General features: G+C 49.3%; 1 protein-coding gene across 1 annotated transcript; it reads right to left on the bottom strand.

Moving 5' to 3' along the window:
* Positions 1 to 13,804: 13,804 nt before the first annotated feature.
* On the bottom strand, positions 13,805 to 16,311 carry ZG16B (zymogen granule protein 16B). The gene is made up of 4 exons (XM_016122234.2): positions 16,282 to 16,311; positions 16,108 to 16,190; positions 15,806 to 15,911; positions 13,805 to 14,631 (listed from the first exon to the last, which is right to left on the bottom strand). Exons 2-4 carry the CDS (start codon positions 16,160 to 16,162, stop codon positions 14,298 to 14,300), a joined length of 495 nt encoding a protein of 164 aa, XP_015977720.1. The 5' UTR covers positions 16,163 to 16,190; positions 16,282 to 16,311; the 3' UTR covers positions 13,805 to 14,297.
* Between the last annotated feature and the right edge of the window lie 7,210 nt (positions 16,312 to 23,521).

Genomic DNA, 23,521 nt, shown 5'->3' with positions numbered 1-23,521 from the left:
CTGCCTCAGGACCTTGGCACTTGCCATTTCCTCTTCCCCCACATGACTGCATGGCTCACTCCCTCACTTCCTATAGATATCTGCTCAAATGTCACCACACTACCATCCTGTTTACAAGAGCAGTGTCCTCCCCCTCCCCTCGTGCTTCTTCCTTTGCTTTCTCTTTTTTGAGGACGTTGATTACACGTAACATATTGTATTTTTTTTTCTTGTTCTTTGTTGATCGTCCCTTCCCAAACACACACAACTAGAAGGTAAGCCTCTGTCCCTGTATCTATCATATTCTGTTTACTGTCTAGTTTACTAGACAGAATAGTCTAGTTTACTAGACTATCGTTCCCAAGAAATATTCTGAGCTGATTAGGAGTTAGATCTTTACCTTATTCACCTTGGTATAGTCAGTGCCCAGAAAAAGGTCCTGGCAAAACAGCAGATGTTATAAATGTTTCGTGAGTCAATGGTAAGGAGTATCATCTATTTCATCAGTTTGGTGAATAATGTTGACATATCTCTTTTGTTTCTCTAATGAATCACTCAAGTGCCACATTCTCTCATTAGCAGAGGTCTATTCTCTCTTGAGACTGCCCCTACTCTGTCCGAGAGTCCTAGGGGTTTACTTGGTCCAAAGGGACTAGTCTTACAAGAACGGGAAGGTCATTACTCCTTCAATTAAGTTCCATTGTTTGGGTCAAGGTCAAGTAGTGATGATGAACAGGGCCCCCCACAGTCTGACAGACCACCCTCCATCCCACTCCATGCCTTGGTGACACTCTTGCTCATCTAGCTCACTGCTGGCCACGCTCTGGTGTTCTATATGTGGGACCTAAGGTTGCAGGTCTTGAAGGTCATACTCAGAGTCCTAGTCATCATTGCCCAGGACAGAGAGCCTAAGTGGCCATGTCAAAGGGCTTCTAGCCTCAGCCACATGCTGTACTCAAGCCCTTAGATACTTGTGCTGACGCTGGATCACTTGGGATTAATTACTTCTTCCTCACAGGACCAGTTGGGGCTCTCAATTCATCAGAGAAATTCCGATAATATCAAACCTCACTAAATTGAACTGGTCTTCTAACTATTTAATTTAGTTATTTTATGCTTCATTCACTATTGAATTTCTCCCACTTTTTGTATTTTTCCCCTATTGCTGGATTTTGCATTCAGTGTTTTTAGTCGCTTTAAGTTTCCCACATCTGAGAAATATTTTTCAAATTTCCTGTTTTGTGATGATATAAGCTCCAGGAAATGCTACTGATATTTACCTACCTAGCTTGTGTATCATGGTGTGCAGCCAAGAGATACTGCATTTAATCCACCTACCAGGAAGTAGTGGCCATTTCGCTGGGTACCCCATAAAGGCTGTAAGGACAGAGTTCCTTTTAAAATTGTTACTAGGCCCTATACAAATTTACTCATACCATCATCAGATTTGCATATCAAAGGGTCTCAGAATGTCAGCTCCGACCTTAAAGGTACACAAACAAAAAGTCCTATCACCTCTTTTCCCCACTACAGTAGTGCTCACTAGACTAATATTAGCACAACTCCGGGGGTTGTCCTCACATGATTCCACCCCAAATTAAGGTAGAATGAGGCCATATGGGTGGGCCCTAATCCTATAGGATTGGTGTCCTTACAAAAAGAGGAAATTTGGACACAGACCTGTGCCCTGCACACAAGAAAGACCATATAAGGACGTGGGAGAAGATGGTCATTTACAAACCAAGGAGAGAGGCCTCTGGGAAACCAGCCTGCTGACATGATCTTCAACTACCAGCTGCCAGGCAGGACTGTGAGAAAATTAGTTTCTATTGTTTAAGCCACCCCATCTGTGGTATTTGTTATGACAGCCTGAACAGATTAATACGGTATCCAACCTTAGCAGATTGGGAAAAAATAGTTCTTAATCACAGAAATTTTAAGAAGTGCTGCCCTGGGCAGTTTGGCCTGGCATTTCTTCTGCGTATGTTCATAGTTATAATCACTACGCTGTGTGTTCTGTCTTACTTGGGACAGTCTTGGGTGATGGGTGATGCCTGTCCTAGTGTAATTATAAATACTCTCATAAATATCCCAAAAGTTGGTTGATAGTCTGTCGCCTCAATAGACTCAGCTAATCCAAGGGCCCCAGCTCCTCGAAGCCCTGTGATTTTTAGTATTTTCCCACTAACTGGTCATGTTAGGCCTTGATCTCCCAGCTCTGGCCAGTGGTGCACCCACCACCTCCTACCCTCCCTGCCGGTGATGTAGGGGCAGTCCACAGAGGCCCTGAGAACTGCCACCAACTTGGTAGCCAGTGCCTTTTGATGGTTTCTGAGAAGCAAGGACAAAGCTATGCCTGTCAGAGCCAGTTCAGCACCTTCTCTAGGAGAAACACTTTGGGAACTCATCATAATAAACTCCCACCGCCTTTGTGAGACACGGTGGTCCTGCTTTTATTCCAGTTAGCCCATAAGGGCTATGGGGGAGGACTGACTTAAGCTATGTCCTTTCCCTGGAGGTGGATGTCTAGAATATTTCACTGAGGAGGGTCACAAGGCCTGTCCAGGTTCAAAGCCAAGAGCTCAGGACTGACTGGAGTTGTCAGCCTTGGACAGAGGGAAAGGATGTGGGTGGGTAGTGGACTTGTCAGCCCTGCGGCCCCTGCCCTTTCAAGGGCCAGACAAGCCCGGGCAGCCTGGGAGGACTGGGATCAGCCCACTGCCTGAGAAGGCTTGCTCTCTCTTAGCTACACACCCAAGATGTTCTGAAATAGTTGTTCCTTTTCCCCCACGGAGTCGCCTTCAGGGCCTTGTCCTTGGCTTTCCCTCCTACTCGCCTGTGCCCCGCCTCCTCCCTGCCCCTCTGCCTTCATGAGGAGGGCTGCCCGCTTCCTGGATGGGCTTCACTGGACCCTCAGAAGCTCTGCGTCTGGGTCTGGGTGGAGGTTTCTGGCCTTTCAGATTCCTTGTCTTGTCTAATAACTTTATCTCGCTAATAACCTTCCTGTGCTGTGTAGCTAATACATTCTCCGGCTGTTTCTTCTTCATAATAACCCTATTCCAGAAAGCAGTGAGGAGGGGATGGTGATGGATAAAACCAAAATCGAACCTTCAATACTTTTGCTTTTTTGCCTAAAAAATTATAGTTGGCAAGCTTCTTTTGCATAAGCCCAAAGCACCTCAGAAACCCCAACCCTTCCAGTGTTGGACGGCAGCTTCTCATCTCTTCAAATCCTCAAACGACCTGGGCCTCCACGTCACTCGACCCTGTGCCAGGACCCACGCCTGTTCAGATGTGCCTGCCTAGGCCGTGTGTGCCTGTGCGCGTGTGTGTGTGTGTGCGCGCACACGTGCGCATGTGTGTGTGTGTTCCTCAGAGCCCACTCATATTTCTCTACAGGTAGATAGCACAAACCACTCCACTGGCCCCCCAGGAGATGCCTCCCAAGCCACTTCTCCCCTCTCCCTCATGCTTCCCACTTCTGCCAACAGTGAGTTAGAAGGAAATAGCCTAAACTAACAGTAAAACCCAAAGAAAGGTCCTTTTCAGCCTGACCTTGACTGCAGTATAAACACAAGCCTCATTTGTCTTCTCTTTTTCTGCGCGGTGTTTGTAGAGGATTTAGAAGACTGACAGTTTTGCTTATAAAACTCCACCCCTAGCCAGGGCTGATTGCAACAGACAAAGAGGGTTCTCTTGGTGCCTGGGTACAGGGAGTAGCTATGGGTCCTGGCGCCTGGGAGGCGGGGTGGGGGTAGACGCGGAGGGGGCCCTGCACCACCTCCAGCAGCGCCTCTCATCATCTAGCTGCCCAGTCCATTTCTACTGCCCAGGGGAATGTCTTTCAAGGGCAACCAAACTGGCCAATCTATGCTCCCTGTGGGCCTCTCTGGGAGGCCCTGGGACTAGTGACCCTCCCAGGGACAGGTCTGTGGTCGGGAGCTGCATGGTCAGGAGCTGCATGGTTCAGTTCAGCGTTGTGTAAGAAGAAACAATTCATCGCTAACACACAAATTGTCCCTTGTAGGGCTTAGCCAGTACATGGATAAGGAAGTGACTATAATTTATTCAGATGTTCCAGAAGGCTGATAGGCTCATTACCATCCAAAGTCCAGTCTGTTTGGCCAAGGATAAGGAACAGGAACCAAACACGGGAGAACAGTCCTCTCCTCAGCCTGGACCCTGGGCTCATGTCTGACACAGGCCTTCTCTCTGAATGTGTAATGAGTCACTGAGAATGAATTCATGGGGACATGGCAGCTCTGCCAAAGGTGCTTGAGTGAGCCTGGTCCCCTGAGTTCCTGAGAAATGGAAATAGGCCCGTAGGAAGTCCTAGTGCTAGGCAAGTGCTAAAGTGATTGGGTTCTTGGGGTGCAGGGGCACTCAGAAAAGGACATTTCTCCCTCCATGATGGGCCGACCACTGAGCAGAGAGTGGCAGAGAGATCGTGGGATTTGGATTTAAATTTCACAACTCACTGGGTAAATAACTTTATCTCTCTCAGCCTGGGCTTCCTCATCTGTAAAAATGGGAAATTCAGACCCACTCCACAGGTGTTTGTGAGGATTAAATGAGATAGCAATTGTGAAACCATTTGGCATCAAGCCTGGCCCCACATAGGTGCATGATGAATACTAGTGTTCCCTCCCTTGCTCCATCCATCCATCCATCCATCCATCCGTCCATCCATCCACCCCCTCATTCCAGGAAAAAGATCTAAATCATAGAGACTTGTTAGCACACATCACAAAACTCTTCAGCAGAAATCAGTTCCCAAAGCAGCACTTGGGAAGCAGTCTCTTTCATCACAGAATTTCTCAATATTATCTAAACCTGTCTGTTCCCCTCCTCCCCAGCACTCTCAATCCTCAGCTTCAAACAGGATTGTCTAAAAATACCAACATCTGGATTCTCTTGTCTCTTTTGTATTTCAAGCCGTCCTGGGCAATTTTTCTTTCTGGGTACCTCCTCTTGTCCTCAGAGAGATTCTTTCTTCCCTAAAGCCAGCTTTAATGGCTTGGTGTCCTATTTATAAAATCAAAACCCTTTTGTATGCCTAAATGCATTCTAAAAATACTGGAAGTAGATATGTTAAAATGTTAACAGTGAGTACCTCTGGGTAGTGGGACTTCTTTTCAATTTAGCTATATTTTTCATTTCTGCAATATACATGTATGACTTTTTAATAGGAAAAAGAATATTTAAAAACTACATTTTATGTGAGTTTATTTCAATTTCTATTCCCTCTCCCTCTGCTGCCAAAATATATTTTCCTATTTTACCAGCTTTGAAACACCAAAAATGTTTTTAGTTTGTTCATCAAAGGACTTTTATGTCAAGGTAGCAGGGACATTCCAAACTTCAAATGAGAAAATAAAGACCTTAGAGAACATCCATCTTCTCCAGAACAAAAGACAACCGTGCCCCTAACCGCACAGCTCGCATTTCTCTGTGGTCTTGAGGCCAGTGGGTGAGCCCAGGCAGAAGCAGATGGAGTCGAAATGTGAAGGAGCCCACGGCTACATTGTTGGTGAGTCACTAGATCTTTTCTTCACCTCATGCTTTAAGATAGCGACCAGGAGGAAGAAGGAGTTATATATATATATATATATATATATATATATATATATATATATATATATATATATAATCAAACAGCTAGGCAAAAATTAGGGGTGAGACTTCAAAAGGAAGCTGTACGTGTGGACAACATGCACACAGAAGAATGCTCATCATTAGTTCTAGGATGGCCCAAATGTAACAGATTAACAATGTCAAGTGTCGGTAAGAATGTAGAGCCACTGGAACACTCATACACTGCTGGTGGGAATGCAACATGGCACTTTGGAAATCGGTTTGGCAATTCCTTATCAGCTTCAACAGACACTTACCCTATGAGTCATCAATCCCACCCCTATATATTTATCTAAGAGGAATGAAAACTTATGACTACACAAAGGTTCATATACAAGTGTTTGTAAAAGCTTGGTTCATAATGCCCCAAAACAATCCGCCCAAAAGTTCATCAGCTGATAAATAAGTAGATTAAATGAAGTATGAGTAAAATGAAATGCTACTTAGCAATGGAAAAGGAACAAACTACTGAAATACAAACAATACCAGCAAGTCTCAAAATCACGTTGAATGAAAGAAGGCAGACACAAAAGAGTACATAGCATATGATTTCATTTATAAGAAATTTTAGAAAAGGCAAAACTAGTTTATAGTGACAAAAAGCAGGTCATCAATTACCTGGAACTGAGTTTTGGAAGGGATTGAGGGCCAAGTGGAACCAGGGGACCTTTTTGGGGTGACAGAAACTTTCTACATTTTGGGTATGGTGGTAGTTACATAGGTGTATACATTTGTCAAAACTCATCAACCTGTACTGTTAATGCAGATGGTTTAATTATATGTAAATTATATCTCAATAAAGCTGATTAGAAAAACAAAACAGGAAAACTAAGAGAGAATACAGTTGAATATCAGAACTCTGTAGAGGGTCGCATGATCTAACTTTGGAAGAATTGGACAAAACCATAAAGAGAAATGTGAACAGATTAGACAGCATGAAATAGAAAACTTCTATACTTAAAAACATTTTTAAGGTCAATAAAATAGATGAAATAAAATACTGGAAGTGATTCCTTAGTGGGTAGGGAATATGTGGTTCCTTTTGGGTAATGACAAACTTCTGGAGCCAGATACTGGTAATATTGTACAATATTGTGAATATTCTTAATGTCACTGAATTATGCACTTTAAAATTGTTTAAATGATAAATTTTGTTATGTATATTTTATCACAATAAAAGTATTTGCCAACCTCTTACAATGTATGAATTGATGAAGAAAATATCATAGGACCCCTCCTTAGCTGGAAAACCCCAGAGATGGGCACCAGGATAAGAGAGGAAGGGAGCTCAGATGCCCAAAGGCATGGTGGAATGGGGTACAGATGCCCTGGCTCTCAGTTTTGGAGCTCTGAAGAGAGAGATCCCGCTCTGGCACTCCCACCAGACTCGTGTGGGGTGAGAGGGAGAGGTGCACCCTTCAGGAAGAGGGGTATAGATCAGGCCAAAGCAACCCGTCCATGGTTCTCACCCTTAGCCTACTGAAGTTTTGGGCCAGACAATTCTTTGTTGCATGTGTGTATATGGGTCATCTTGTGCATTGTAGGATATTTAGCAGCACCCTACACCTCTACCCACTAGATGCTAGTAATACTCACCCAGTTGTGACAACCCAAAATGTCCAGACACTGCCAAAGGGCCTTTGGGAACACCGTCAACTCCAGTTGATAACCATTGCTCTAAGCCAACGGGAATGGTCCCACCCTTGGGAAAGTCTGTGACTCCCTCAATAAAACTGAGTTTCCCCATGCCGAAGAGTCTCCTCAGGGTTAGAGACCAGCCCTGCCTGCTGCTTGTCCAGACTAGAGGAGCTGGCTATTCTATGAAGGAAAGCGACAGGCTTTCTTACCAAATCAGCCACCATCAACAGAGAAATTCCTCTGCTCAGTGAGTTCCCTTGGGCAGCCTTCTCCAGCCTTCTGATGGAGGCGAGGCCCTAGAGACACTCGACGAGCTCCACTGATGCTGGGGATGCTAACCCCTAGCTGGTGGGGACAAGGTGGCTATGGGTTTCTGCCTCTCTCACGTGTGAAGGCAGGTGCCAGGCTCCTGCAGGGATCCCCACTCCACCGTGTGCAAGCCCTGATCCCTTTACTTCTCCTTCTCAGGTCCATTTTGCTCATTTCTAAGACCAAGTGAACATTGCCTACTCTGAATTTGCTGTAGGATCAAACGAGATGGCTGCCCAGTGGTTGGCCATGTGACTAATACCTGGTGATAATAAGGAAAACTCATGCCTCCTGGTCCTCCAGGGAAGCCCCTGGACTCTCAGCCCTCCCTCCTCCCAGGAATCCAGGAAGTGGCCTTGGGGAGGCAGAAGTAAAGAACTGAAAGGGCAGCAAAGCCCACACAAAACCTTCCCCAGCCTCAGGCTTGGCTGAGTAGAACCACCAGCCCTTTCTGCCTCTCCTGCTTCTCCCGGGTGCCCTTCCCCCCGGGCTATTTGTTGAGGGTTTAGCAGCTGGAGGTTCCACTACAAGCCTCTCCCTCACTGCCTTCCAGCTCAGCAGGTGAGCTCCCCACATGTCTAATGGGTGACAGCCCATCCTTCCATGTGGTGCCCCTGGGAAGTAGTTGGTTAGAAGAGACAAGGAGCAAGGGGGTACCCAGAGCCAAGCAGTGGGCATTCTTCCCTTGGTATCTCTGTGGTGTAGGAGCCATGGGGCATGGCAATGAGGGTAGGGTTCAGGACATGTCCTATGACCAAGCTTGAACTTGGTCGCGCTCTCCTAGAATGACCTCAGACAGGGTGCTGAACCTCTCCAAGACTCAGTTTCTTCAGCTGTACAACAGGAATAAAGCTGTGAAGTGATGTCGAGACATCTGTGAGTGCTCCCTCGGTGGGTGTTATTGTGGGTCCTTAGATCGGGCGATAGAGGAGGCTATGAGGAACTCAGGAAAATCCATCCGAATGAGGAAAGGGCAGGAGGCTTGTCTCCCGCATTCTCTGTGGCTGGCCTTCTGCTTCAGGCTGTTACTTCTGTGTGTCCGATCCCTTGCAGGTCATCTCAGGGAGGACCTCTCTGCTTTCTTCCTCCCCATGTGCCCAGGGCTCTGCGTGTCTTGGGCACTCAGAGAAAACGTTCCTTAGCTTTGGACCGTCCTTCGCCTTGGTTGATCGTGGAGGGTGACTGTTCTCCTCAACCCTCGTTGGCTTTTCTTGTGTCCCATGTACTTGGCCTGGGCTGTGGAGCTCACTTGTCCTGGGACTATGGACAGGAACACAAACACTGAGCAGCCAGCACCCTTCCAGGACACTCCAGACAGAGCCCTTGCCAAGGGCAGAGCCTTCGAGGTCCTACTGGTGGTAGAAGTGGCCGGGAAGCACCTGGGCATAAATGGGCAGGCTAAGGGGCTCAGACCACAGAGCGGGGGCTGGGGGAAAGATGGGAAGGGAACGCAGGAGTTCACTCACCTGGAGACTGAATATAGAGCATGGCCGAGCAAGGCCCTTGGGAACGGAGTCTCTTCCAGGACTGGCTGCATACTTTGGGGGGGGGGGGTCCAGTATAAAATGAAAACATGGCGACCCTTGATCAAAACTAATTAAAAATTTCAGGACGGTGACGTTAGAGCATCCAATGGGCAGAGGACATCTAGTGACTATGCAGGTGGCACACCCATGAAACAGTCCTGGACACTGTCTTCTCACTAAGTCCTGAAATCTGTAGGAAAAGAAGGTTCCCCTCAGTTTCCCTTACCCCACCTCCAAGGGCTGCAGGACCCTTCCCACCTAACTTCTCCCCAAAGTCCTCCTGAAATGTTTTAACCCAAGTCGTGACCTCAAAGCCATGCTGTTGCTCCTCGTGCTCTTCTCCAGTCCTGCCTGCAGTGTCCATCCTGCTAAGGCCCTGCCCAGGACGCAGCCCTGGCCTCCATACCAGCTGAACACAGTGTGGACCAGTTGTTCGAAGATGCGGTTCTCAGCCTCAGGAGCTGTTCCGCCGTCTCACTTTCTGCCCCACTCTCTCTGACACGTATCTGCCTGCAGAGATGCAGGGCCAGGCAGCAGCTCCTATTTCTACATCAGGGGGGAAGAGCAAGGAGAGAGCCAGGGCATCCAGATCCTCATGGGAATAATGGGCTTCATCAAAGGGTAAGCCTCAGGGCCCCCAGGCTGGCTCCCCCGATAGTCCCCCAATGTGCTGACTCTATGCTGCTTCTCTAAAACAGGCCTTGCCCTTTCATCTCTGCTTCCTGCTGACTCCACTCAGCACATCCTCAGTCTCGCCTTTCCACCCCCACCTTTGGGTCCCACTCAGGGCCCGAGCTGTTAGAGGGAGATGGGAATGATACAAGCTTGAGTGGGGGAGGGGCAAGTCCTAAATGAGCACTGTTGAAAGAGCTTAAAGCTCAGAAGTGCTCACATACACGCGTGTCAGGATGGGATCACCTGAAGGAGTCCTTCTCTGGGGTTTTCCTGGTAGGGCCTCTTGGTAGTAAATGACAGAAGCCTGCTTAGTCATATACAATTCTGTCTTCGCCACTGGTCCTTTGCTCTGTCCTAGAGGGACGGACCCCCAGACAGGCCCAGTCCTGACTGCTCCCACCAGCTTCTGCCTCTTGGGACCGCTCCTCCTGCAGCACCCAAAGTGTCTTGGGTTAGAGTTGCCAAATTCAGCAAATAGAAAAAGCAGCACACCCCATTAAATTTGAATTTCAGAAACACAACAAATAATTTTTTGGTAGAAGTATGCCCCATGAAGTATTTGGGATATATCTATACTAAAAAAGAAAGAAAGAAAAAAAAGAAGAAAAAAGCTATATTTGGAACTTCGTTATGCTTTTAAAAACTGCAGTTTGATATATACTTACATTAAAAAATTATTGGTTGTGTATCTGAAATTCAAATTTAACTGAGGGTCCTGTATTTTATCTGGCTTCCTATTTGGGACATGTCTTGAAATGTGAGCAGGAAAAAGCATCTGTTTGGTGGACACAGCTGCCCCCACAGACCCCAATTCAAATCTGACACTGCCAGGCACACCTAAAGCCTGACTTGCCCACCTCTGGCCCTGAGAATGACTTGGGTTAAGATCCACCTGTGGTCCATTGGGCTTAGATGAGGGGATGGGCCAAAGGGCTCAGTGTGGCTGCCTTAGTCTCACTCCAGGTGGATTGCGAGAGGGGGCCCAGAGAGGGTAAATTGTGAGCTAGGCAGATTCTGTACAAGATGCAGCTGTAGCGGGAGGGCCGCAGTGAGAAAGCTGCCGCGCACAGAGTCAGTCTTTCACGTTGGAGCAGACGGAGGTCCTGGCCACAGTTTCCAAGGCGATGTCCTCTGCCCCAGCCAGCACACAGCTGTCCACTGGGCCCACTAGAACATGGAGAAACAGACTCGAAGGCAGCCAGAGGGCCCAGGACCTCTGCTATGGGTCTCATACTCACACCTGGGGCCAGACTCTTTAGGGACTGAGGAGGAGGGATATTTCCCAGGGAGGCCTCTGCCCCTTTTTGGAGAAAGTGGCTGTGACCACTGGGTTGAGAACAGGGGAGCAAAGCACCTATCCAGGAGACAGAAGTGCATGTAACGAATCGGGAGCAGCCCAGCCAGCAGCCTCGGGGATGGGGGGTTGTTACAGAAAGGAAAGAACTGGCCACTCCCGCGGGATGAAGCGGGCTGCCAGTCCCGGCCAAGAACTGGGCAAACAGCGGGAAGGACTTCCTAGGTGCGGGGCTGGCCGAGTTGGTCACGGAGACCTCGGGCAGGCGGGGCCCGGCGGGTGAGTCCGTCTCCTCTTCGGCACCCGGTTGAGGTTTGGGAAACACCGGAGCCCGTGGCGGCCGCGCGCGGGAGCTCCTCCTGTGGACCCGCGAGCGCGTTATCGCGGGGGCCTGCAGCGCGCGCCTGTAACCGGCACTTGAGCTGGAGCACCAGCAGGGGGCGCCAGGCCACCTTTGGGTGCCCGGTGGGCCTGGGGTTCAGCGCCCATCCTCCTGCTGCAGGTCAGCAGCTTTTGTCTGCCACCGGCCAGCACAGGCTCTTCTGCCTTTCACGGAACAGCTTCAAGTGGAGATCTGCCCCGGAGAAGCCGTCACCCAAGGGTCCGCTGCGGTAACCCAGGAGTAGACAACCGGCGAGGGGAAGGGGGTCTCAGAGGTCCCCTGTGCAGTCCTGAGCCGGTCCTGGGTCCCACCGTGAGCTCATCCTCACAGCCAGAAGACCTAGGACACGAGGTGACTCGGAGGGTACCACCTGACAGCCAGAGCGACCCTAAATACCCGTGTTGAATAACGGTTTCCCATACACGTGAGCCTGCGTGGTTTTTGTCACCGAAGGGAGTGGGCCCGGACGCCCCCAAGCTCCCGCACCCCGGGTCTGACCCTGGGCCTGTACACTGTGGGAGGATTGCATCAGGATGACCCCCAGGTCCTGAGAATAGGTGAGGTGTATCAACCACCAAGGTGTCAGGCTTGGCTCGCGTGGGAGGACGTGCTATGTTTGCTACAGGACGATGGAGGAATTCTCGAGAACTGTCTCACAAATAAGTATTGACTGTGCCACCAACTGTGCCTTTCAGTCCACACAACAACTGGTGTCATTGTCTGCTCCTCCTCCTCCTCCCCCCTTTCTCTTCCTCCTCCTCTTCCCACTGTCTTCGCCCTCCTCCTCTCATCCTATCTGACCCCGTCACAAGGCAATGATTGCTATGTGGATCAGTGCTGTCACTTTTCAAGTAAATGTCCCATTTCTGACTATCCATGTTACTATGCCAGAAGGTATGGGGAGGCAGGGTCCTCCCTTGCAGTTTTCAGCCCCAAGAAAGGTGGGTGCCAATGAAAGGTGTCAAGAATCCCTTTAATACTGAAAACAGATTTCCCTTTTAGCAACCCAGGGGCAAGAAATAAATTACTCAACAGCACGGGCTCTCTGGCATCACAGAGCAGATGTAAAGTTAGGATGGGAAGTCCCCAGCCCACCCCGGAGGCTTCTCCCTGCTGCAGGAAGAAAAAGGGGTCCTGCAAAGCAACTTCGAATACACTTGTCAGAGTATTTCTTATGCGTGTTCTATAAATGCTTGTGTTTTTGTTATTGATGCGTTAAAAGACAAATCTGAAAATGGCCATAATTTTGAAGTAGTGAGGAGTGTATATTTCAAGACATCTGGAACAGCTCTAATTGATATGACAAGATCATAGGGACTGTTGATGAGGTGTACAAGGTCACATTTATATTTGAAGGAAAAAAACAATTTCCAGTAGAAAACAATAGAAATAAAGAAGTAATTGTTCCCCATCCAAGTTCATGGATTCCCTGAATTTTCCCCACAGACTCCAGGTTAAGAACCACAAAGTGGTTCTCAACTAGGATTTAACATTAAAATTAGGGTAGATAAAAAGATGCCAGCTTGTATCTCACACAGAAAGATGAGGATCCACTGGGATATCTTTGCCTTGGTCTGGGGTTCTGAGCCCAGACTTTGCAGCCAGACCATCTGAAGTTGCACCCCAACTCTGCCACATACTGCTGTGTGGCTTAAACCAAGCCACTGTGCTCTGCGTGCCTCATTTTTCCCTTTCTGCAAATGGCAGTAATGGAAGTCCTGTCCCTTATAGGGATGCTGTGAGCAGGTGATCAGTTTGTCTTTTGCAGTTTGATAGATGTGTGTGTGCTCTGTGTCGCAACATAGAATGTGTTTCTTCCTGAGGGTCATGGTCCAAAATGTTTGGAAGCCTCGTTCATAAAGGATTCTGGGGCTCAGACCTTGACAAGTGCTCATGTGGGATTCCAGGCTGAGGACAGGGGAAGCAAAGAATGTGCGAAGTCTGAGGTCTGTATTGGCTTCCCATTGCTGCTGTAACAATTTACCACACTTTAAGGAGCACTGTCCTTGCTTATCTTTGGCTCTCTCACCTTTGCAGATGTCAATCCCCATGCTTGGAGTGGCCTCTTCCCCTTATCTCCAACTGGCTAGTCCTCACTCAGCCTTTAGGACTTAATTCAGACATTGCCTCCTCCAGAAAGGCTTCTTTGAAGCATACCCACCACCACCCCACCTCTGGGAAGGTGCCCAGGCACAACACCTTGCATGTATCCCTGTCAACGCAGATGCCACAACCAAGTGCCACCATCAGCTTCTGCAATCGTCCTCCACAAGGTGTCCTTCAGCTGGACACCTAGCTTCTTTTTTATACCCCCATGCTCAGGAGAGCCTGGCATGAGAGAGGTCTTGTCAAATGTGTGATGAGCGAGTGAGTGAATGAATGAATGAGTGAGTGAATGAGTGACTTCTCCAAGGCCTCTTTCACAATCAGAGAAGTTTGGAACTGAGCCTGGGCCAGCAGAGACCAGCTGGCTGGGCTTGGGGTAGGGAGAGGGGGGCAGAGCATCCTTGGAGCCAGGAATCTTCAACGATTGTGGGGTCTATCCAAGGTCTGCAAGGGCAGGTCCTACATGCTCAGCAGAATTACCAGGGCTTGGAGTGTGAGCCTCACCTCCTGTCTCATCCTGCATCTCGGTTCACTGAGCTCCACCCCAGAGGCCTCATCCCTCACAAACTCAGAGGGCTTTGGTCGTACTCCAGACCAAGAACCATGCCTAGACGCACTGTTCCTGCAGAAGTTTTGTTTATTGGATTCTAATTCAGGATCCCGACTTGGATACCCAGTGCCATCAGACCACCACCAGCCAGATGGCCTCATGGCCTCAGGGTGACCCCTGCCCCATCCCTGGACCCAAGAGCACTTATGTGGTCTCTGGTTGTGAAGTGGTGTACTCTACTAGAGGATAATCCCACCTAAAACCAATACCCTTGATGCCAAGGAGCTGATACTGGCCAAAGATTCCTGAGAGCACCTTGTCAGGCTGGTCGGGGTAGGCAACAAAGCTGATGCCATCTTCTTTCCCAAATGAAGCCCAGCGGTCGGCATCAGTGTATATGATCAGGTACCGGAGGAAAGCCTTGTGCGAGCCATATATGGCTGCAATGTGTTCACCCGGCGCCAGGATGAATTCCTGGGTCTGTCCACCTGAGACACCATATCTTTCATTCCAGGAGGATCCATATCTCACCTGGATACTAGGAGAAAGGGGGAGCTTTGAACACTCTAGATCCAGGGTGACTCACCAGTCCCCAGGTCCTCTATCCCCGGCACCACCCCTCCCCCCAGCCCCTGGCAAGGAGAGCAGCCCTGTCACTGCAGTATAAGTTCCTGTGCACATGGCTTTGGGTTCTTGAGACATGCTGGTCTCAAAGCCCTGCTCTACCACTTTCTAGCTCCGTGGTCTTGGGCTTATTACCCAGCCTCTCTGGGCCTCAGTTCCTTCAACTGCAAAGTAGGGGTGATTGTTGGGAGCGGGCACTGAGATAATCCATAAGGATTATCTTTGCACAGTGCCCAGTCACCATGGTTTTCAGGTGGTGCCGGCTGCCATCATTGCTCAGAGTAGGGAGCTGTTCCCCGGCTAAGCTTTGGCTTTCTGAGCCTGAATCACTCCAACTAGATAAAGCGGCAGGCCTGAGAAGTAGGTTAAATCCCACACTCATTCGGGGAGTTCCGCTAGCTCCACCTGTCCTGGGCTTATCTGTGTCTTTCCTCCCACCTTGGTACCTATCCTAGAGCCCCTCCCTCTGCCTCGCCCTGCCCATACTCTGTCCCCTTTGGTGCTGGCTGCTCTGCTCTAGTCCTGCTCCCAGGCCCCTGGGCCCCCTTAAGTGCAGGGCGAAGATTTGCCCTAGGCGTTGAGCAAGCACACCACCCCAGCATCAGGGGAACAGCTCTGGTTTTTCTGCCTCTACACACTTCTGGCGACTTGTGTTCAATTAGGATTCCACTGACCCTCACTTCCTTTCCTCTTTGACCCTAACTTTTCCCCTGATTTTCCCATCAGCCATTCTCATACTGAGAGGCCATTTTTAGTTGAGTTGAGTTAGGGTTGAAAAGAGAAAACAGGGGGAAACATCATCTACTCCTTTTTTTTAGATCAACCTAGGAAACAATGTCTGGGCTTTCAGGTAGAGACAGAAAGAAGTGGGGTTGATGTGCAGTAGACGAGGTGGCTGAAGAAAAGGGACAGATAGGAAGGTGACGGCTGGTGGCTCCATGACTCTAAAAACTCACTGCCTCAAAGAATCATCAGTAGCCCAGTGAAGATATTGGAGAAGAGGCGCTAAGCCACCCTTTCTAAGTTCCTGAGACTGTGGCATGAATTGGGACATAGCAATAGGGCTTCACGTCCTGCTTTCCACTCACCTCTTAAATATGCCTAAAGGACCTATAGACACCCGAATCCCAGTTATATCATTTTCATAATCTGTAGAGGTACTGAAATATGTTCCTCCTCCAGGCCCATACATCTCTAGATGGACAAAAGAACCAGGTTGGGGAGAGGGAGAAAAAAAAAACAGTAAAACATAGTTTATCTTTGCTCAGAACTGGACACAGCCCCTCCAGGCAGATAGGACGTCCTGAGACTAGAGTTAATCTGTGTCAGAGGAGGTAAGGGTAACCATCAGGGGGCTGGACTGGAGGGAGGCAGACCCAGGCAGACTTACGCTGTGTCCAGCAGGTGGTGCTCCACAGGAGGGTGAGGGTCAGCCACAGCAGCATGGCTTCTGGCCGGTGAGTCCTAAGGCTCCTGGTGGGAAGGGGCAGGCCACCTAAGTCTCGGAGAGGGTCCCTGACGGACCTCGCCAGGCCCCATCCATGCAAGCGGAGCACCACCTTACCTGACCAGCAAAGTCTTGTCACCTAGTCCTGACACTGGGAAGTCTTGCACCCGAATGCCCTCCACCTAGCTTTTTATACCTTCCCAGGCCATGTGGGCCCCTGTCCAGAAGGAAGGAGTGGGGGCCACCAGGGAGACAGGAAGGAGCTGGTCGGCGGGGGCTCTTCCCAGGGGAATCCCCAGAGCCATTCTGGGGGAGGCTCCCGGACACGCTGTGTTTGTTATTTTGGCCCCAGAGCCTATACAAACAAAATGGGACAGTGACAGGAATTTCACTGTCACCTCTGGGTCTCTCTCCCAGCACCAGAACTAGATCTTAACTTTAGAGGTGGGAGGATGTTTGCTGAGAGCCCTTCTCAGGTTGGCCAGACAGGTTTCAGCCCCACAGTGGGCTGTAGGTCTGATGTCCACAGAAGGTCCATGGGGTCCAGGGACCTCATTTAGGCCTGGGCAGAGCCCTGTGTCCTACGGGCTTTCAGGAGTCCAGGTCAAGCTCCCCACTAACCCTCAGTGAGTTGGAGTGTCTGGTATGAGATGGAAGAGATACCCCAGGCGCTGGCCTTCCAGGGTCTGTTACTTGGAAGATGTCTGTGATCTTTTCTCTGTGCCAGGTCTGGAAATAACTGGGGATGAACCAATCTTAATGGGCTGTGGGATGACCAACAGCAAAGATGCCATGGGGCAGGAGGCACACGGGGTTGGGGACAAGCAAGTCTTTAGGCCAGACCTTCCAAGAGTAACTGGGACAAGGCTGAGGGGTCAGATTTTATTTGAGAGGTAACAGGGTGCTTCTCAAGGGTTCTGGGGATCCTGCTGGTATGGCAAGTCCAGGCTTTCTGTGAGGGGCTTGAGCTATGGCTGTCTGCAGGGCCACCCCAACCTTTGGTAAGAACCACAAGATCACAGTCATCAAGATAGGGGCTGATTGTGGGTGTGGGTGCTGGAGCCAGATAAGGCTCAAATCCTTCTTCCCTGCTTTCTAGTCTGTGTGCCTCGATTGTTTCATCTGATACATGTGGATAATGGTAGAATCTACTCGCTGGGTGTTACGAGAATTCAACAAAATGCTTCTCTAGCTATGGGCTTGAACACCAAAAACTTTATACCTTGTGGGCAGTTATACAAGGTTTTTCTTTGGAGCATCCTTTGAAATCACAGATTTCAGAAACAATAAGACTTGTTTATCTAGAGGTGACCCGTTACGTAAATGATGGTGTCATCCACACAACAGAATACTACACAGGTGTGAAGAAGGAATGGCACACTCTTGCTGCACTGACATATTGCCCAAGGACACAGGCCAGTGGAGACTCAAGGGTTTAGAATGTCCCCCATTTGGTTATAAGAAGAAAGAGCGCAGAGAATGGCCTTGTGTGTGCACAGACTTACTCTGGGAGTGCTGGCTCACCAGGACTGGAAACAGTGGTTTCATCGGGATAGCAGTGCTGGGAGGACAGGGGATAGGGTGGTGGCCCTGTTTAACCGGCACCTCCAGGTACTGAGAGCTACGCCAGACGCCTAGGGACACTGAGTCCAGTCCTCTGCCCGTTTCTGCACAGCCTGTGAACTAAGAACAATTTTTACATTTTTTAAAATGGTTAGGAAAAGTTTTAAAAAATAGCATTTTGTGACACATGAAGATTCTATAAAATCCCAGTGCCCTCAACCATAAATAAAGTGTTTTCCCGCACACAGCCCCGCTCACTCATTTGCGTATCGTCTGGGGCTGTTTTCAGCTACAAGCAGAGCTTAGTCCTTGTGACAGAGACTTTAAATCCTGGAACACCTAAATCATGTACTCTCTGGTCCTTCACCCACAATGTCAACAGACCCCCTGATGATGAGAGTCGTTGGACCAGTCACAGCACTGTCCATGGTGCTAGCCACAAGGGGCCAGGAAAGAGAGGAGGGGGATTCCATTTGACAACCACAATAGAGAGGCGCTCTATCTTGAAAACTGCGCCCTTTCCTCTGGCCCTGCATCGGTCTCCCTGGAGAGACTCCTTGGGGCTCAGGCCTCTCACCCCCAGGCCCCAGGAACCTCCTGCTGAGAAGAGGTGAAAGAGGCCTCGGACCTCATGAGCACAGCTCAGGAGCCCAGAGGCTGCACAAAGGGGCTTGTGTTTCTGTCCCAGCCTAGCCTAAGGTCACTTTTGTGAGTTTTGCTGCCAATTCAGTTGTCCTTCCAGCTCCAGGCTGGCAGGATTTGGCTTTCAGAGGAGGGTGGGCCTGGACTCCAGGAAGAACTACCTGGGATGGGAGGTGGAGGAAGAGACAGTTTCTGGCCGGAACAAAGAGGCGATGAAGGAACTTGCCTGAAAGCACTCGCGAAGCACATTTTCACAGAGATATGAGCATGGATATAATGGATGTGCACACAAACACGCAAGCGCACTCACGAATGCACCCTCAAACACACTTGCCTGCTCCCCCATGCACAGAAGCTTGCACACTCCCTGCACACACGTGCATATACTCGTGTCCACTTGCATAGAAGGCCCTGATCTGGGAGGAGGAGACCTGCCTCCTCATTCATCCTGGCCCAGTGCTGGCCTTGAGCCCAAGGGAGACTCAACACAGGCCCTTTGTCCCTTGGGATCAGGGCTCTCCAAGGGGATTTACTGAACATTTACAAGGCCATAATCCCCTCCTTGGGTGTGTACCAGACCTCACTCTGCCAGGAGCCCTGGACAATGGGGCTTTCTCCCAGCAGAGGCAGTGCCCAGCTTGGCTGACTTGTTTTTTGGGGGTGGGTGGGTTAGGGTTGGCTCCCCTGGTTTTCCTGCCCTCTGGGTGTGGGCTTGGGCAGCCTAAGGCACAGCAGACAAGAGGGGCTCCATCCCCTGCCCACTCAGCTGGCGGGACCTCCCTGCCATCCTATTTGAGAAGCCTCTAGCCCCACCGCCCCTCGGAGGCTGGAACCTGTGTCTCTGGCTTGGGTTTCTAGGGTAAGCCTGACCTGGCTAAGATTCCTGGGACAAAGTGGAGGAGGCGACTCCTTCATGTGGTCTCATCTGATCCCTGGGGCCCCAGAAATCAGAAGGAAGAGCCTGCTGTATGGGGGAGGGGGAATGTTTGTGGCCTTTGCTTGCTTTTATGGCTTGTCCTTGAGTGTCTTGTCCTTGAGTAAATCCCCTTGGAGAGTCCAGGCAGGAGGCCCAGCCCAAGGGGAGCAATTTGTCTTTGCATTTCTGAAACTCAAGGCTCTCCCACTTATTTACTCACTCACTCATTCTTTATTGGCTAGCAAGCTCTAAGCTAAGCATTTATCTCTACTTTTCCCCAGAGAAACTCAATACTTTTCTTGGAAAACCGGGACACCCCAACCACATATTTTGTCTAACTTTTTATGTAATTCAAATTCCATTAGGGCAAGCGTTGAAAATAAAATGAACTCTACCCATATGTCAAATGGAGGGAGGTGGGAGATCCAGGTTCCAATTCCCCCAAGGCTTCCCTGGTGAGTATATTTGTTACCTGGTATATTAGTCAGCTTGGGCTACTGTAGCAAATACAATAGACCGGAGGGCTTAACCGAGAGACTATATCCGACCTGAAGTTCCCCAGAAGCCCTACCCCTAGCCTTGCTGAGGCCCCTGTCGCCATTAACTCAACCCCATCTGCCTCCCTCCTTTGAGAGACTCCACCACATCTCTGAGGCCCAGCATTCTTTGGGAATTATTATTTTTGTAAATATCTCATTGTTGCTTTCTAGAGTTTGGGGGTGTCCTGGAGAAGCAGGTATATGGGTCCAGACCTCCGTCCTGACCCACACCCCAGCCATCCTTCCATCTACCTGTCCTCGAACCTGCTTTTCCAAATGGATTTTTGGAACAATGTTCAAATGAAACTATGGTTATTTCCAGGTGATGGGATTTAGGATATTTTTCTACTATTTTCTTTGTTTCTTTTTTGTATCATTTCAATTTTTTATAAGACTACCAATTTTACAAAAACAAAGTGATCACTCCTTTAAAAACTGAGATGCATTTTTTTAACCTACGAGTTTACAAAGGAAATAAAAGTAGAAGCCCTCAGTGTCAGGAACACTTTGGGAAATGGGTCCCTCTTCCTTTGCTGAGGGAATGTACTTAGGATCATGGTTTAAAACCCTTAAGAACATGAAGCCCATTTAACTAAAACATCTCACCCATAGATAAATTATTCTAAGGAATGGTTAGGAAGGTGAGCCAAGATTTTTAAATAAAGATTTACACAAAGCTATTGTTTTTAATGATATTTGTCAACAATTCAAATGTCCAAATCCAGGAGGAGGGTTAAAAGTTTGGTTCTGGTGATTTTCAAAAGTTTTCTCCTTTCTAATGAGGATGCATTAATTTTATAATCATTGTAAAGCTATTTTTACTTTGGAGTGAAGTCTGGTTCAGAAATGACAGAACCATTTCTCCAGCTATCTTAAACAAGTCTCCAGGGCAGTGGCATGATCAGACTGAAAAAGATGGGGAGTGTGCAAATTCTTCTCCAAGTCATGATCCACTGCTCGTATTAAAAGGAAAACAAGCCTTCTTAGTAGGCGGATGATCCGGATACATAGCTTTGCACCTGGCCACAAACCCAGAAGGAGAGAATCCTCCTGGGGGTGGAGAGAAAGGGAGACACCAGTGAAGAACTCTGTGGATAGAGTCTGCTCAGCCTGGTGACTGAGAATGGAGGTGATAGGAAAAGAGAGGAGGGGGTCTTCATGACATCGACTGGAAATAAGCATTGTTTCAGTCACTTTAAGTTACTTGCATTTTCACATACTCGCTTTAAGTAAACATCCTCATTGGATGTTTCCAAGGTAATCCTGGTCTTTGTGCCATTTCTTAACCTGGACCACTTGGGCGGCATGGTCTCAGCTCACCAGCGCCCACTTGTGTCAGATAGGGAACATGGCAGGGACAAGTGATGATAGGAATGTGACTTTACTAAAGAAGAATCCACCTGAGAAGATGGAGGATGTATGGAGGCCTCCGCCTGGCACTAGAGACCATGGGGCAGCATCTCACAAGTCCCTTATGAAATTCTCCCAAAACCAGAGTCCCATTGTTACATAAGTTTGAGGAATATTGCCCAGTATATTTCCTTTTACAGATTCCTGATGCGTTTTAGCATATCAAAGTCATTAAAAAGTCCTGCAACAAATAAACCAATTTCACTTTCCTAAAAGTCTGCGATTATCGAATCCCTTTACAAATAAAGTCCACTAACATCTCTTGGAAATAACGTTCCATTGAAACCACTGCCAAAGAGGAGCCGTAGGTAAGGAGGAAGGCTGGGCCATCCCAGGATCAGTCTGGTCATCTTGGCTCAGTTCTCATGCTGGGGCCTCAAGAGTTTGAGGCTTTCTTCCTCTCAAAGTCCTGCCAGTTAGTCTCGGATGATGATGATAATAATGATGGTAGCAGCGAGCATATGCGTGGTGCTCACTATATGCCAGATATGGTTCTAAGCACTTGATGTATTAACTAATTTCATTCTCACAACAGTCTATAGGGTAGGTACAATATTTTATATGTGAAAAATGGAGTTACACTCTCGTTGCTGGTGGGGCCACAAAAATGTATAGTTTGGGACACATATAAATCCAAATAATGCCCACAGGGCGACCCACAGTGTCTTCCAATGGCCTAAGAGGCGGCTGTTTCTTCAGGTAAGAGAAGGTGTCCCTAGAAGATCAAAGGATAACTCGCCTGTCTCTAAGGGCCTCCAGAGGCAGACAATGAGGGGGATCAGATGTGAAGGTAGGAAGGACAGGGCGGGCTGGGGACAGCAGGATTGCTGGCTGCAGCCTGCTTCTCCTTCGGTGGAGCACAGCCTCAGGGTCCAGGGGATCCTGCCTGCAGCAGGAGGCAGCTGGGCCAAAGGCAAAGCTGTCCTCATTCTCTTTGTAACAGGTGGTGACTCATTTTTTTGGCTCTGTCCCCAGGTGCACCTCGGTGTTGATTTGGGATTTCTTCCCAGGGCCAGAAGGAGCGCTGTTCCAAACTGTAGAGCAGCCTGAGTGGGGCTGTTCCCCCAGGTGTCTAGGAGACCTCCCCCAACACACTAGGAGGGTTAGGAGAGATGAGGCCTTCAGATGCTATACAGATTTTGTCCAGGAGGCAGCCCAGGAACCCCTGTGAGAAGAGAACCAGTCTCTACTCTGCTCAGCAGAGGGGCCTGGAGGGCCCACCCACCCAGGTCATCTCCCCTCTCCTGGTTGGGGCCAGCCCTAGGGCCGGTCTGCCCCAGGCACCCAGAAAAAAAAGGTCAAGATATAAATATGTCTTGGTCTTGTTCATTTATTTTCATTTATTTGTTGACTGGATGTTGTCCCAATGAGGAGGTGGTGTTCCTGAGGGCAGGCCCAGGTCTGTTGGGTTACTCATGAATCACTAGTTCCAGGAAGAGATTGCTCTCCCCACCCCACCCTACCCCCACAGTAGAGGCTGTGTTGGGCCTAGAGCTCCGAAGTTTGGGTCCTGTGTCCTCTCAGGGCCTAGGTGGGCCTTCAGCTGTCCTCTTCTCCTCTGCCCACCCCCTACCATGTCTTGGATGTTGTTACCTAATGCAGCCACCAGGCTGGGCCTGTCTTCCTGATGTTGACTCAGGAGCTCCTGCGCCGAGCCTCTGCTGGCTCCGCAGGCTTCCAGCCAGGCCAGGGGCCAGGTCCCCAGGCCTCTAGGAAGGGACCAGTGTAGCGTCCTCATCCCCTCCTGGACGCCCAATATGCCTGAAGGCTGGGCCTGAGCAAATGGATCTGGTGATATGACTGGACCCTGCTGCCCATCTCCCATAACCACCCTCCTCCCTCCTGCTTCTCATCTTGGGGGCCCCATGGGGAAGCTTCCCCAGGACATTGAGGATCTCTGACACGGGCCTCCCCAGCCAGCTGGGGTGAGTACGGTCACCCAGAACATCTGCCCTAGTCAGATTCCTATTCTGACACACCAGGGAGCTGTACAGTCAGGTGGATGCCACTAGGGGGCTTCCTCTCCCCACCTTCTCCTGTCCTTAGTTGACCTCTGAACCCCAGCCCCTCTCCTATTTCTGCCTCATCTTAGGTCCCTGGCGCCTGGCAGATCTGATGGGATGGACCTTGCTCTCCAGGTCAGGGCTGGTGAACCTGGCTATTTCATGGCTAGAGGCTGTTTCATTTTGGATCTCGAGGCTGTTGCATAGTCCTGACTTCTTCACCCTCAGTGTTTTGGGTTTTTTGTTTTTGTTTTTGTTTTTTTGGATGACTGCTACACCTTATT

Source organism: Rousettus aegyptiacus, unplaced genomic scaffold (genome assembly GCF_014176215.1).
Source record: "Rousettus aegyptiacus isolate mRouAeg1 unplaced genomic scaffold, mRouAeg1.p scaffold_m13_p_8, whole genome shotgun sequence".
Classification (NCBI taxonomy): domain Eukaryota; kingdom Metazoa; phylum Chordata; class Mammalia; order Chiroptera; family Pteropodidae; genus Rousettus; species Rousettus aegyptiacus.
This window is presented reverse-complemented; position numbering and strand designations above follow the sequence as displayed.